This window comes from Schistocerca gregaria, chromosome 4 (genome assembly GCF_023897955.1).
Source record: "Schistocerca gregaria isolate iqSchGreg1 chromosome 4, iqSchGreg1.2, whole genome shotgun sequence".
In the NCBI taxonomy this organism is placed as follows: domain Eukaryota; kingdom Metazoa; phylum Arthropoda; class Insecta; order Orthoptera; family Acrididae; genus Schistocerca; species Schistocerca gregaria.
The window spans coordinates 31,566,248-31,582,474 of NC_064923.1; the positions used below are offsets into that span (position 1 = coordinate 31,566,248).

Sequence of the window (16,227 nt, forward strand, 5' to 3'; positions counted from 1 at the left end):
TTTTGGACTAACCTAAATCCGTCATTTTCATCAAAACTGTTTGAGCTGTAAGCTGTCAGGAATTCACACACAATGCTTTATTTTCTGTCACTACACTCAGGTGACAAAAGTCGTGGGATGCCTTCCCCCCCCCCCCCCCCCCCCCCCACTCCTCCCCTAAAGAACGTATCGGACGTGGGTTTGCTCGGGGGAGCGCAGCAACAGCTGAGGCAATCGTCTCTATAGCAAAAATTGGTTCAAATGGCTCTGAGAACTATGGGACTTAACTTCTAAGGTCATCAGTCCCCTAGAACTACTTAAAGCTAACTAACCTAAGGACATCACACACATCCATGCCCGAGGCGGTTCCAGACTGTAGCGTCTAGAACCGCTCGGCCACTGCGGCCGGCCGTCTCTATAGCATCCGTAATTGGTTAAGTGTCGCCGGTGCAGGATTTCACGACCTCTCGATCATGTCCCCAGAGCAGAGGACCCAGTCCATTGCATGTAAACACAGTCCACACCACTATGTCTTGTTAACAACTTGGGTTCTCTGAGTCTGCCCCACACGCGAACCTCACTGTCAGTTCTTACCAACTGAAAGTGGGACTCATGTGACCAGGCCGCGGTTTTCCAGTGTCTAGGAGGCAACCGATACGGTCACGAGCTCAGGACAGGCGCTGCGGGCGAGGTCTTGGTGTCAGTAAAGGCACTCGCGTCGCTCGTCCGCTGCCATAACCCACTAGCCAAATTTCGCCGCGCTGTCCCGACGGTTACGTTTATCGTACGTCTCACATCGATTTCTGCGGTTGTTCCACGCGGTGTTGCTTGTGTGTCCGCACTGAAAACTCTACACAAGCGCCGCTGCTCCGCTCAGCAGGTGAAGGCCATCGGCCACTACTTTGTCCGTGGTGAGAGTTAATGCTCGAAATCGGTATTCTCGACACAGTCTTGCAACTGTCTATCTCGGGGTATTGGATCCCTATCGATTTCCAAAATGTAATATCCCACGCGCCTACCTACAACCACCTTTCCGCGTTCAAAGGCTGTTAATTCCCGTTGTGCGGCCACAATCACGTCTGAAACCTTTTCACGTGAACCATCTGAGTACAAATGATATCACCGCCAATACGCTGCTCTTTTAGGCCTCGTGTAGGTGACACTGCCGCGAGCTGTGTGTGTTGACACCGCTAGCCCGTGACCTCTGCCACCTGAGTGTATTTACTGAGAGCAGAAAAACTCCTGGTTATCTGCAGACGGCGATCAGTGAGTCTCGGTATCCACTATGCATGACGGTAGTAGTTTTCTGTTCTCTTTCAAGTGACGACAACTTTACGGACAGAAGCATTCTTTTCAGGGATGCAGAGAGGCTCTGCAGAGTAAATGGCGCTTTTTTACGGGTGGGACATTCAAGTGCTGCGGCAACCAGTTTTCTCAAATATACCCTACTCGTGCAGACTTTGAATGTATGAAACAAACATCTATCCGTCAGCGTTTCCACTCTTACAGAACAAAAAGAAACAGACATATATTCGTCTTTTCCACACTGTTATAAGTAATGTACCAGAATGTAATCCTAGAAATGTCACCGTTTATGTCGAATCAGCTGCGATTTATACGTACAAGTTGTGCGCTCATAGGTTGAAGACCACGGCTGCCGTTTCTACACGAACGTACCTCTGTGGACGAAATTGCAAGACTTGCGACTTACTTGTGAATACAGAGAAAATGAAAAAGTAAGGTTAAAAGTTTGCACGCGAGGTGTAGATGTCTGCGATGGCTGGCTCGAGATACATCCACAGGCAGCGGATATCGCCTAACTGTCTCAGTTTTCGGCTGTTTTGTAGGTAGATGGTTGGAAAATGAAAAAGTCCCGATCTGTCTTTGGAGCTGCTACAGGTGACGCTGTAGTCCCCGCAACGCTGTGAAAGTCTGGCGAAGCGATATTAATAATTTGCTCGTAAGACCGTATCCTAAAGTACAATATCTTATCTAGTGCCGGCGACAGAAACAGAGAACTTGAGGTGTGCATTAGATAATGAGGTCAGAGGTAAGCATGGAAGTGAAATCATAAAACAACAGTCCACATTAATCTTGATGAAAGTTTGGAAAAACAGTAAAAACGTACGAAGATGGTGGTAACGTCAGGCCTCTTGAAGGCAAAATCCTACCTTCATCATCCTAATGTTACAATTTATATATAAAAAATGTACAAAATGTAACCTCTAAATTTAAGAAATTAGATATCGAAATGTTTTTATGTTGATTTTAAACAGAACTAAATGACGGTTTACTCTCGCAGTTAGCTACTCGAAAGCCTGGACAAAGTGTGATAGCAGTCGTTTTATTACGAATAGTGGATACACAGAACATGATCGCGTCCCGAAAAAGGGGACATGTATGGAGCACAGAGACTGACTGTTTGATAATTTATTTTATGTTCTCTCTGATGTAAGAACAAAAATTGTACTTATCACCGGTTTCGGCCAACGTCAACATCTTCAGAAGAAATGGAAATTATAAAAACCAAATTACACTCTATTAATTTGAATATCTTATCTCTTCTACCAATTAAAAGGTTACGATTATGTCCGCGACGTGATCTGTGCAAAGCTTCTCCTCCCCCTGGTACCGTCATGTGTGCTAGTGTTCTGTATGCGATCACAAAACTGTGTAACAGTTTCCTCTGTATGCAATCACAAAACTGCGTAATAGTTTCCTCTGTATGCGATTACAAGACTGTGTAACAGTTGCCTCTGTATGCGATCACAAAACTGTGTAACAGTTTCCTCTGTATGCGATTACAAAACTGTGTAACAGTTGGGACGTCGTGAGAAAAGGTAGAACTTATATTTTACAAGAGCGGATTTAAAATGTCGTTCAGAAGAACACATAATCTTAAAGAGCGTCACTAAGGAGAAACTTAGCACAGATATTAAATAGAAATGATGCACGAAACATAAAAAGGCGGTCGACTCCAGGTTGTGTATCTACGGTGGAAAAAGACAGGCTCAGAATTAATTTGCTGCTGGTGCCGCTCTATGATCATCTGTTCGGATGGGACAGGCCTGCTGGGCTGGACGGTGCCCGCAGCCAAGTAGCTGACCAGCACATCACCCTGCTGAAGGGAGAACAGCGCTACCGACAGTCACCATAACGTCCTAAGTTCATACGTGGGTCGCACCAACCTTTTCATTCTCTCACGTTGTATACTCGTAAATTATGAAAAGTCATGTCTTGCACTGCCACTTTAAAGAACTTTGATTCAGTAAGCTCTTTTAACGCGCTGTATTTAATACACATTTTTATAATCGTCATATGCCTTCATTTGGCAATGCTGACAAGAATACGCACAATTATACAGCAGTTACCAATAAAATTGTTTTCCTGTTTTGAAGTGCTTGTTGCTGTTGTTATTGTTGCTGTGGGCTTCCGTCCGAAGCACTGCAGTGCGTTACTGATCCGCTGATACCAGACAGCGACTTTCAATTAAAATGTCCCCCCGCCCAAGTGCGGGGATTACGTAACGTGTGCGAGTGCATATTGTGGCTTGTGAACTACGTATGGAAGTTTGGATGTGGCCACGAGCCGTGCGCGGATAGCTAAAGCGGTCAAGGCGACCGCTCGGGTAAAGCGCGGAATCCAGGTTCCAGTCTCCATCCGGTACAAATTTTCATTGCCGTCATTGTGTCATACAGCTGGCGGTTGTCCGCATTCGCAACTGCGAATACGTTTCGTGTACTTCATGGTGGCTGTAGTCGTCGCACTGCCTCTTCGATAGGATACGCATGCATGTACGAAGGAACAGTGCAGCGCACTGCAATGTCGCAGATACCTCTACTACCGAAGGTTTAATTACAATCACCCGGTATGTACTGGGATGCGCGCATGTAGTGCCAGCTGTGAGATGGGAAGCTATTTCAGCTTCTTTCATCTATAAACGAGCATATTCCTGGGCTTTTAGTATCACAACGCATCTCGGCTACTATACAGTAATCCACATTCGTTGACAATATTTAATTTGTGTTTATTTTAAAATATACTATGTAAAGTATCAGTGACTAGATTTTTCAACTCCGTGTTTGTAATTTGGTTTTACGTTTTCCCACTGCAGTTGCTGAAGATAAGATCATCAGAAGAAAACACGGTCACTTCCGACCCCAACAACAGTGGCAATACAATCGTTAGTCGAACACCTACAGTCCTCTGCACTGGTAAGCCGGTTACACGCACCTTAAAAACTGCAATTGCCTACACTACTCTTGTCCGGCAACATAGCGACCGCACGAATTGCAGTCATATGTAGTACAACATTAACGGCCACTGTTTGCAATAAAATATTTGCCAAGTGTGTTATACGAAATGAACGTAAGCGAGGTAGAGGGTGCGAGTTCCGCAAGAAAAAGAGAAATAGGCATACTTTTTTCAGAGTATGCGGACAGTTTCCCGAACTTCTTAACTTGTGAACTAATACTGGATACGTACATTTTCCGGAACGCTGAAACATGATTTTGAATATATCGTTTAAAAGTAATTCGTGCAAAACATTATTAAGACCAATACCACCTTTAATTACTGGATACGAGTTACTGCCCGACAGAGTCTCGCTCGTGGCGATTCATACAGAAACTTAATGTGCCTCTTTGAAGTGAATTTCTTATGATATGCCTCTTCGCATAAGACATATGCAACAGTAAATGTCTGTTGCAATAAGAAGATAATTCTAACTTATTCTTCCGTCTCAGTTGCACTGATGTTTTCTTAATTCGATTACACGTTTCGATCACACTGGATCGTCTTCACTCCGATATGTTGTTATGAGTAGACGTGACGGGTTGCTGTTGCAATTACATAGATCTGAAGACGATCCAGACAGATCAGAACGTGTCAAAGAATTAACACCATTATGGTGAAAGAACTATACATTTCATAAATGCGAAACATCTACCACCAGAGTTACGGGATGTGAAGAGTAGTGTATACAAACAATGCTGTAAATGCTGCTTACACAAAGAAAAAGAAAGCAAGTTGCCAAGAAAAGAATTGAAAACTGCTGCCTATTCAACACGTGTGATGAAGCTATAAAAAATTTATACCCATGTAAAATAAAATTATGGTTCACTGCCGCAGATCTTCTACTACATCGGTAGCAATAAGACTATCTTTTTTGTCAGATTTCGCTCTTTGTTTCCATAGCTCAGGTTGCAGATGCACGTATCACAATCACCGATTTGACAATTGACTCATTTGCCCACTTTAACATTCGTGTAGACAAAAAAATCAAATCGAGTGCCTCTAAGTGAGCGCATCACTTTGGAACTAAACCGAAATAGTCACTTTTTTATGTTTCCCGTCATTCCATGGTTGGGGAAGTGCTTCGTCTAAATCATTAGAGGAATACAAAATTGTTAAGTCTTTCGTGGCCACTTGTTGACGAACTTCCTGTTGGCTTCTGTCTATGGTTCTTCGGCCGACGTTCGTCTGATGATTTTTCTGGCGTAGGCCGAAGAAACCGAGACAGAAGCCAACAGGAAGTTGGTCATTAGACGAACTAAATCTGCAAGAACGCCCACAGCTTGTATAAGATCGAAGAACGACACACTTTTTCTTACGTACTAGTCTTTTGTTGCACTATTTACTTATTTACTCGCCGAGATACAAGTTACACGACGAGTTCGTTTCGGCTAGTTCCCGTTATCAAGTGTACCTGTTAAAATGGTATAATAGGCATAATGTTGTTCCTTACGTCAATGGGGCACCTTACGATTACGTCTCAGCTGGTGTGACGTGGCCCACATGGCATCATGCGGTTGCCTCTTTGTTATGATCGTTCATGTTCTTTATATGTTTATTTTTTATTCGCGTGATCTTGAAAAGTTATTTTTTGCCAGCTTTCTTGACAGCTTGGGCTCCAGCGATACTATATGTTTACAACGGAGCTCGTATTTCGTGGGAAGTCAGTGTTTACGATGAATCTTTCAGAGATAGTATTTTTGTGTTTTATGTAAGTGATAACTGATCTGTAGGTTTCTGTTTATCGACATACTATACTCTTTTTCTTGAATAATGTGAATAAAATTTTTTATATATTTTTTATATTTGTAATCTGTTTGATCGTTGAGCATGTCTTCTGTGTATTTTTCTATATGAGTGTAAATTTCCATTTCTCATAGAACTTTCACTGTGTGTCCCTTCGGTGCTTTGTGTACAATTTTTAGGGTATGTTCAATAATTTCTGCTCCACACTCTTGACGTTTTAAAAGCAAGTAAAAAGTGGATTGGTTGCTTTCTCAATTTTGTGTGTGTTCTTTAAATCTGATTTCGAAAATCTCGCCTGTTTGTCCCACATACAATTTATTGCAATCGTCACAAGAAAATCTGTAAACATCTGGATTTGAAAAGGTGGCGATATTATTTTTGTTGCTCGTATTTTTGTCCTGAAGTCGTTATTTGTTGGAAATGCTAATTTTAATTTTGTTTTCTTAAACAAGTTGTTCATCTTTTCCGATATTTGGCCTATGCATAGTGCTGTATCACAGATAGGTTTATTTGCGATTTTTTCCTATTTTTAATGTTATTTCTTTACGTATGCCATCCGTTTTTCGTTTTGTATGCTGCTCATATAGTTTTTCAGTATTTTCGTGTTGAATTCATTTTGTTGCGCTATGTAGTTTTGTGTTTTCGAATTAGGTAATAAGATTTATTATTTATGATAATTTCAGTCGAGATATATGTTTCTAATTAGTGGTGACTTGGCGTTCCTTATTTTTAGAAATAAAAAGTTTATCTATTTGTTTTTTTTCTATTTCTATCATAAAATTATGGTAGGATGCAACTTGTTTTTTTGCTGACGAATCATTTATATGTCTTGTTCATTTCTGTCGAATAACAGTAGTGTATCATCTACATAACTGAGGTAATAGATAATTTTGTTTACAATTGGCCAGTTTAAACTAAAGAATTTATTTCCAAGATATCACAAAATATGTCAGTTAAGGCACCTACGATGCAATTTCCCACAGCTGTTCCATCTGATTGTGTACAAATCTTATTTTGAAGCTGAAAATAGTTTCGAGATAAAGCAAGTTGTAATAAATTCATTATTTCATACCATTCAATTGCCAATACTTTTCTTTTGCGTAGGAGGTTTCTCTTTATTATCTCTATTGTTTCTGGTTATGTCAAATGAAATGAATTTTCCTGTTTGGTGGATTTGTATCTCTCTTATGTTGTGTGCTAATACTATGGAGTTTTTCATGTGTATTTTTTGTTACACGTGTAAAGTGTGGTTATCAGTCTATTTATTTTTTATGCTGGGCTGTCTACACCGTTAATTATTGGACGAATCGGAATCAGCTCTTTGCGTACTTTTAGTTGTGCACGTAAAGATAGGGTTCGGAGATCTATGACACTGCGTGAGTTCTTATCTCTTTCTGTAAAATTTGAACCGCAATTCTTAGTTGTTTTCTTGGCGTATGCATTGAATTTGTTGGTTGGTTGTGCTGTATGTGTGAGATAGCGTTATCCCGCAAGAAATTTAGCACTTTTGCTACATAATCGTTCCCTTGTTTGCCTTTACCGCTATTACGTTGTGTGTTAGTAGTTTATTATTTATACCTTTGAGGGCATTTTGTTCAACATATGGATGTTGTTGTGGCGTTCCCTGTATTTCATTTCTCTTTCTATACGTTTTGATGTTTTTACTGCAAGCTCGTTTTATTCACGTATAGACAATTGTGCCATATCTCTTGTGACTTTCGTTGTGGCTATAAGGGGTTTTATAGTTGTGTTGTGTATCTGTGGTTTTATGTTGTGTTTGGATCTTTGCTAAGTATTTCTTTTTCATTATCCATAAATTGTATATCAGTGAGACCTTCTTTTTAGTGTGAAAAATTGGAATGGAGACGTGATTTAGGTTTGGGGTTTATGTCTGTTTCATTTGCATTGCACTTCTATCAGCTTGTCTACTTTCTTTTTACTAATTGAGCGTACGCTACGACTGGTATGCCAGATATTGATTAAGCTTATCTTTGTAATGAGGTTTGTTAGTAACTTCCTGGTTCATCGAGATTTTCGCTGCAAAGTTTCTTAGGTGACACACAATATTGTATTTTGCTTTCATTTTTATGTACATATAAGAGAGTATATTTGGTATTTGAGACACATATTGCTGTATCGTATCGTCTCGATGACTTTTACCATTTTGATGTTTTAGGCGTAAGTAATGTAGAATATTCCCCAAGGTTTCTCTTGAAGTTGTATTCAGCAATTTCCTTTCCATGGGCCTGCAGCTTGTGTGAGGTCGAAGAACAGCGTATTTATGATAGTGAAAAAACTAAATAAAGTGATCACCACACTCCACACAAAAAATAGACAAGAAAAAACTCGAGAGTATTAGCTCAGAACTTAAAAGACATACAAATACCCCACGCAGGAAAATTAATTTTAATTGACAAAACCAATTTATATACAAATATAACAGAATCATAAACAATTAGGTCATAAGCAGAAACCTCGTAACAACATAAAATTGACACTGAAACTTATGAAATAATAAATCTATTACAGTTTATTTGACCTCAAAACAATTTTCCGTTTTAAAATAAAATTCATAGGCAGTGAGATGGAGTGGCTATGAAACACTGTACCGCAGGCACCACAGCAGGTATACTTATTAATACAATGGAAGAGAAGTTCTTCAATTGAAACTGGTCAGTTCTAAATAAAATTACCTATTACCATAGATATGTTGATGGCAGAGTACTATTATTCAATGAAGGTGACCAAAATATGCAAATGGTCCATCAGCACCCTAACTAAAATTTTCGGTGGAAATAGAACAAAACAAAATGGCTCTGAGCACTATGGGACTCAACCGCTGTGGTCATTAGTCGCCTAGAACTTAGAACTACTTAAACCTAACTAACATAAGGACATCACACACATCCATGCCCGAGGCAGGATTCGAACCTGCGACCGTAGCAGTCGCAGGGTTCCGGACTGCGCGCCTAGAACCGCGAGACCCCCGCGGCCGGCTAGAACAAAACAAATCGATAACTTTTTAGATCTCAAAATAAGCAACAATAGCCACTACCAACTCGAAATATATACAAAAACTACTACCAGTGACATCGTCAGTAAAAATTCTTGCCGCCCAAATTCGCGTAAATATGCATACTTCAAATTAGTGATTAATAGAGTTTTAAATTTGCCTCACAATCATACTGCAATACAAAATAAAACAAAAACAAAATGACTTCAGCTCCAAAATAGTGCAAAAACTATGTGAACAGCAGACAAAACCAAAACCAGATAGCATACAGAAAGAAATAACATTAAAAAGAGAAGAAGAAAATCAGAAATAAACCTAACAATGTCACAGAACCATACATATAGGTAAGGATGAAGAACTTCTTTAAGAAAATAAAAATAAAATAATCATTTCGTATGAATAATAACTTGAAGACCAAAACACGATGAACAAAATATAATATCGCCACTCTTTGAAATCCAGGCGGCTACAAACTTTTTTGTGACGATTGCAATAAATGTTGTGTTGGACGAAAAAAGCATGAATTTCGAAATGAGATTTAAAGAACACACACGAAATCGTGAAAGCAAGCAATCCTCATTTTACTTGTATCTAAAAAGCCAACGACATAAAGAGAGACATTTTGTAAGTATCCTAAAAATTGTACACAACGTACCTAAAGGACATACTATGAACATTTTGGGGGAAATGGAAATTTTCGCTCATTCAAAAAATATCCAGAAGACATCCTCAGCGACGGAACAGATTTTAAACATAGAAAATATCTGAAAATTTAATTGAAAATATTATAGAAAAAGGATTAATTATCGTGACAAACACAAAACAATAGAACACTTATCATTTACGTAATCCCACAAAAACAAATTCATCTTGACAACTGACTTTGCGCGAAATACAAACTCCATTGAGAATATACAGCAACGCTGGAGCCTAAGCTGTCAGAAGATAACTGTACAAAATGACGCAAATAATAAGTAAACATACAAATACTGCGGTCGTATCACAACGAAGAGACAAACGGCATTTACGCTCCATCATGCCATATCGGCCACGTACATCAGCTAAGCCGTAAGCGTAAGGTGCCCGCCACATTTAGACAAACATAAAACTGACGTAAGGAACAATTTTATACCTATAATATCATCTTTACAGGTATATTTGATAATAGCATGACGCCCTAACGAGCTCGTCGTGTAACTTGTACCACTACGAGTAAATAAATAAGAAGTGCAGCAAGAAACTTGTATTGAAATTAAATAATTCTTTTTCACGTGATTTGGAACTGCAACACTGTCGGCGTGAGAAAACAGGAAGCAAGGCTGAGAGTGGAAGGGAGTCGTAGTGCGTAGAGACAGGGACAGAGACGGATGTGGCCCGCGCACTGGGGCATCGCTGCTGCGGCCACACACTGCCGTAAAGTGGGGCCGGTGCCAACGCGCCTTTACAGCCCTGGCGCGCCGGGCGCACATCGGACGGAGAGAACTGTGGACCTCCCATCTGCCTTTCCGAGCAGCGCATTTCACTGCGTGCTGTTTGCAGGACACCGGCAAACACACAGCGACTGCGGCGTCAGGCGACGCGCCCGCAACACGGCAGTGCAGTGCGGGCTGCCGGTGAGAACTCTTAGGAGGGGCCACTAATATTTCGTCCGCACCCGTTGTCGACGTGGCCGCGGGCTTCAAATTTTACGCTGAACACAGCGGACCAGGGTGAGTTTGTATAAGTGAGAGTTAAGCATAGAACGAGAGCAACCACGAGCCACACGGAAAGGCGTCAGTACAGCTGCAGGCAGCGCCGAGCGAACACAAACGCGAAAGTGAGGCTACCGTTCAGTTCACCAAACAAAACCTCGACGCCAGAACGTGAGAGCCTAAACGATCCTAGAGCTTTAAGCCGCACACCGCACACCGTGCGAGACACACAACTGATAGCAAGTACAGTACTACACCGCGTAGATGCACAAGTTACTTGACAAGTGACTTCAGAAGAGTTAAGACACCCGCGTCCGCCAACTTCTTTTCAGAGTTAAATAGTGGGTAGCGCCATCCGACGATATAACAGCCAAACAGACCGTGCGTTTATTACAACAAAATTAACAGTAATTTTCGCGTCACTGAAGCACGCTTCCGAAGCCTATGAACCGTCGCTCCGCCGAGCAACACTTACGTACCGACATACTATCGTAGAAAACGACGTAACATCAATCGTCTATGTAAGATAACCGAGCCTCCTGATTCCTTACAGGAAAGGAACAAAGAAGCTATTTTTATAACAATCGAAGGTCATTGCGAGAGTGAAATGGCTGACAAGTGAACGAGACAAGTCATCACCGTAGACGTTTTTTATTTTTTCTCTATTGTAATTTCTATCACCTATTACAAGACGGGCTGTCAGCAGCAGAGTACGCCGCTCTTCAGCTTTGAGTTTGGCAAAAAGTATTTACATAATGGAAGCACAGAGAAGACAATCATAACGGCGGGTAATAATGAAGACACTAATAAACAAAAATAAGGAGTCGTTCACGCTTAACGAGAAACGTCTCCCGTACTCTTATTTGTTACCCCAGGTCGAGGAAACGACTGCGACTTTAAACGGCACTGCCGAATATATCTTCATATTTGCGGCAAGTATCCCGGGCAAAATGCAAAAGTGCGTCAGTCACAGATAAAATGTGTATACGTCTAAGAATGAAACGTAGAAAGCGCCGAGTCAGTGAATCAGTGCTACGAAGTATGTGGTCGAATCACTGAAGTGGAGGGTGTGCGTCGGAATACCAGAGAGTGAAGACCCAGGAAGATAATTTCTCTGACAGCGCAGACGCAGGCACGATTTCTACGATTTCTGATACGGCTGTATGATTTTCAGATCAATGACAAAGAAAGTCGTCGCGTGTTCGAAATAACGTCACCCATCAAGACGTTACTTATCGAAGTTAAAATGTCGACGAAAGAACAGAAGATCATATTCGATCCCGAGTGATCGCAACAGACCCAAACTCACTGCAGTTTCCCGGCAAAATGAAGTTTCCATACAGCGAGTGAGATATGATCAGAAGGGAAATGTTCCTCCCGCTCAATGAAATCAGCCGTAGGAGTTTTCGCTGGGCGGCAGGCGCCCTGGTTGCGCCGCCGTCCCTTTCGGTAAATCTGTTTCTCACGACTTTGTCTCCAGGTCGGTAATCGCAACGCAGGAGACTCGAGCATAGTTGCAGTAAGCTGACAGGCCGAATGCCTGGGGAACGCTCGTCCCATTTGGAGACGTGCCGTTCGCCGCTGCTACTGACGGGGTGGGTGGCGGAGGCGCCGGACGTGGCCAGATGTACGACTCGCTCAGGAGAGAGCTGCGGGTGGCGAGAGTGACGCGGGCAGCGCTGCGACGCGCGTCGACTGCCACCTGGCCTCACGCCGCCGCCCGTTTCAGAGTGGCGCGTAGTTTCCGTTCTTCCTGCCGCGGCATTACGGGGACAGACTCACCGCGCGGGCCTCGGTCGCCTTCCCACGACGTTTGGCCATTCGGTGTACCGCAGGAAGGCACATCTGCGTTCGTAGCAGTTAATAAGTAAAGCGGGTAAAGTAGGGCGGCGCGCGGGTCACGGCACACTTGTGTTCCGCGCAGCTCTGCGCGCAGAAACGCCTGCAAACGTGCCTCCCCAACGCCAGCGGATTTTCAGACAGAAGACGCCGCGCGTGACGACCACCACGTCTCTCCTTAAACCAGTTTCGCGGAACGCTTTACGGTTACTCAAATAAATATGCCGAAACTTCAACAGATTAGGAGTAACAGCCAACCAGTTGCAACATACACTTTGACCGTGTTTTCGACGGTCTCTTTATAAGCCGTATGACTTTAAAGACACCTTTTCTTTTACGCCCTCTTCTCTCCCCCATTCCAACTATTTAGTTGACACGATAATTCTGTTAATAATGTGTACCAGCGGAATAACATGCGTCGCTCATTGGAGCTCCACTGGAGCGCCACTTAGCAGAGGTGACTGAAGCCACCCACCGTCTCTACGCTTCAGCCAGTCGACGCTTGTTACTATCTCTTAACACCACATAATTACTTTGTATATGATCGACGCTTCATATTTAAATCTTTCAAGTGGCAATCTATACATTGTATACTGCGTCAAATGTGTGATATTTTGAAAATAATTAATGTTTAAGACAAAGCCTTACAGTAAAATGTTACTACTTTTATACAATGTATTCGAATTGTGATTAAATGGATGATATGTACTAGACAGAGTCAACGAATTCCACGTTGACTATAGATAATGTGCTTTTACGTATCTTTTTCCAAATTTTTTTGAAAATACTTACTGTAATTTTGCTTATTGTAACGATACTATCTTTGTTCCATACACAATGTCATAATCTTGCTAGTAGATACCAAATGTTGGGAAGAAGACGATTTTCAAATCAAAAGGACGGTCATGGTTTAATAAACCTGTATCTAGCAAGTGGTTCTCTCTCATTTCAAATACGTGACGCTCTCGCATGCACTGCTGCCGAAGCGTGAGTGTTCAAAAAATAAATATGCCGATTCTCGAAATGCGCTTATAGCCGCGGTCTTTCCTGCGATTCCGTTCGCACGTAGACCGCTTCATCGTTTTTATAAACCTGCTGCGGGACTGCGAGATCAATTCTGCCTTCAACTGACGGCGTCTAATGTGCACCGAGTGACTTTCCGTTCCGGCGAAGAAGAAGCAGAAATATGGCCCCGACCGAGCAGTTACGCACCGGCTGTATTTAATTAAAGAGAAAGAGACAGCCGGCGTGCCGCCTCGATCGGAAGGCGCTACGGATGACGTCGACAGACCGTCGCTGTAAAATAGCTACCTATCGGAAGAACTGACACTGCAGCAAGATAGGAAACCGGTTCAGTTTGTAAGGCGTAAACTCGCCACGCGAATCGATTGGCGGCGCTCGGCGCGGGCCTGGCGGCAGGCGAGCAGGCAGGCAGGCGGAGCCGCCACGCACCTTGAAGTCCTTCATCTTCATCTCCTGGCGGCGCGGCGCCGTCGCCTCCTCGTCGGCGTACACCAGGTTGCGCACGGCCCCGCCGAAGCGCGGCTCGAAGATGACGCTGGGCAGCGCGAGCAGCGTCAGCTTGGAGCTGTACCAGGCGGGCATGCCGCCGATGAAGACGTCCGAGTTGGACTCGAGCGACCCGAAGCGGAAGTCGGAGCCGCGCGAGGCGCGCGCCTGCGTGGCGCCGTCCACGGTGAGCGAGGTGAGCTCGCCGCTGCGGCGCACCGCCACCTTGTGCCAGTGGCCGTCGTTGAGGTCGCGGCCCACCGTCAGGATCTGCGCGCCGCCGCCCAGGTTGTAGCGCAGCCGCAGCGCGCCCTCCACCAGCTTGATCTCGAAGAAGTCGTAGGTGCCGCCGTCGTCCGTGTACAGCAGCAGGCCGTTCGGCTGGTCCGTCTTGAACTCCAGCTCCAGCGTGCCGTTGAGGCCGGCGTTCCACTTGCGGAACTGCGCGTACGACGTCTGCGAGCCCTCCAGCACGAAGGCGCTCGCCGCCGCGCACAGCGCCGCCGCCGCGCACCACGCCGCCAGCGCACGCCGCATGGCCCTGCCCGCCAGCTAGCTCGCTCGATCGCTCACACACTCACACACACGCGCGCGCGCCTCCCTCGCTCTTTACATGCTCGCGGCCGCCGGCGCACTGCCGGCCGACCCCACTGCTGCGGGGGCGCCGCTCGCCGCTCGCCGCGCGACGCCAGAGACGCGCTGCGGCGACGCCCGCAGTCCGCCGACGCCGACGCCGACGCCGACGTCAGCGCCGCCTGCGCTCACTCCTCGCAGCGCGCACAGCGCGGCAAATGTTTTAGATACTTTCCTTCTTCTCTGCCGACCTGTTCCGGCGAATGCTCGCCATCGTCACTAGCTTTTATGACATTCTAAGACGTACACCCGTGAGCCAAAACGTAGTGATCACCGAGCTACGTTAATAATTGGTTCCTTTTGCCTTTTTAGGAATATAAAAAAAGAGAGGAAGGTTTATCTGTTTAGCAAGAGTAATAGAAGGCAAATTTAAAAACACCTAACAGATCAAAGCGAAAATTTCTGTTCCGACACTGACAATGTTGTGTGCTTATGGAAAAAGTTGGAGGCAATCGTAAAATGCGTTTTAGACCGGTACGCGCCGAGTAAAACTACTGCGAAAGCAAAGAGAGCTTCACTCCAAGTTTAAATGCAGTCAAAACCTTTCAGACAAACAGAAGCTAAACGATGTCAAAGTTAGCGTAAGGAGGGCTATGCGTGAAGCGTTCAGTGAATTCGAAAGTAAAATTCTATGTACCGACTTGACAGAAAATCGTAGGAAGTTCTGGTCTTGCGTTAAATAAGTAAGTGGCTCGAAACAGCATATCCAGACACTACGGGATGATGATGGCATTGAAACAGGGGATGATACGCTTAAAGCCGAAATACTTTTTCAAAGCTGTTTCACAGAGGAAGACCGCACGGCAGTTCCTTCTCTAAATCCTCGCACGAACGAAAACATGGCTGACATCGAAATAAGTCTACAAGGAATAGAAAACCAACTGGAATCACTCAACAGAGGAAATTCCACTGGACCTGACGGGAAACCAATTCGATTCTACACAGAGTACGCGAAAGAACTTCCCCCCCCCCCCTTCTAACGGCAGTGTACCGCAAATCTCTAGAAGAACGGAAGGTTCGAAATGATTGGAAAAGAGCACAGGTAGTTCCAGTCTTCAAGAAGGGTCGTCGAGCAGATGCGCAAGACTGTAGACCTGTATCTCTGACGTCGATCTGTTGTAGAATTTCACAATATGTTTCTTGCTCGCGTATCATGTCGTTTCTGGAAACCCAGAATCTACTCTGTACGAATCAATATGGATTCCGGAAACAGCGATTGTGTGAGTCCCAAATCGCTTTTTTTGTTCATGAGACCCAGAAAATATTGGATACAGGTTCCCAGGTAGATGCTATTTTCCATGACTTGACAGTTCCGCAATGTCGCCTGATAAACAAAGAAAGAGCCTACGGAATATCAGACCAGCTGTGTGGCTGGTTTGAAGAGACGTCTACAGACGTTAAAGTAACCTCTGATGTGCCGCAGGGCGGTGTTATGGGACCATTGCTTTTCACAATATATATAGATCACCTAGTGTCGGAAGTTCCATGCGACTTTTCGCGGATGATGCTATAGTATACAGAGAA

At 43.9% G+C, this 16,227-nt stretch overlaps 1 protein-coding gene across 7 annotated transcripts in view; it reads right to left on the reverse strand.

Annotated features, from left to right (window-relative positions):
• Positions 1-14,706, reverse strand: part of LOC126267963 (neurexin-1a) — a 1,982,806-nt gene extending 1,968,100 nt beyond the window's left edge. For 5 of the 7 annotated variants that reach the window (XM_049973300.1, XM_049973299.1, XM_049973303.1 and 2 more), the window contains exon 1: positions 14,014-14,687. In XM_049973300.1, the coding sequence (XP_049829257.1) occupies positions 14,014-14,607 (594 nt within the window). In that variant the 5' untranslated portion in view covers positions 14,608-14,687. Of the gene's footprint in view, positions 1-14,013 lie in introns of all 7 variants that reach the window. The other 2 variants (XM_049973298.1, XM_049973297.1) reach the window with 1 other exon arrangement.
• Positions 14,707-16,227: the final 1,521 nt, after the last annotated feature.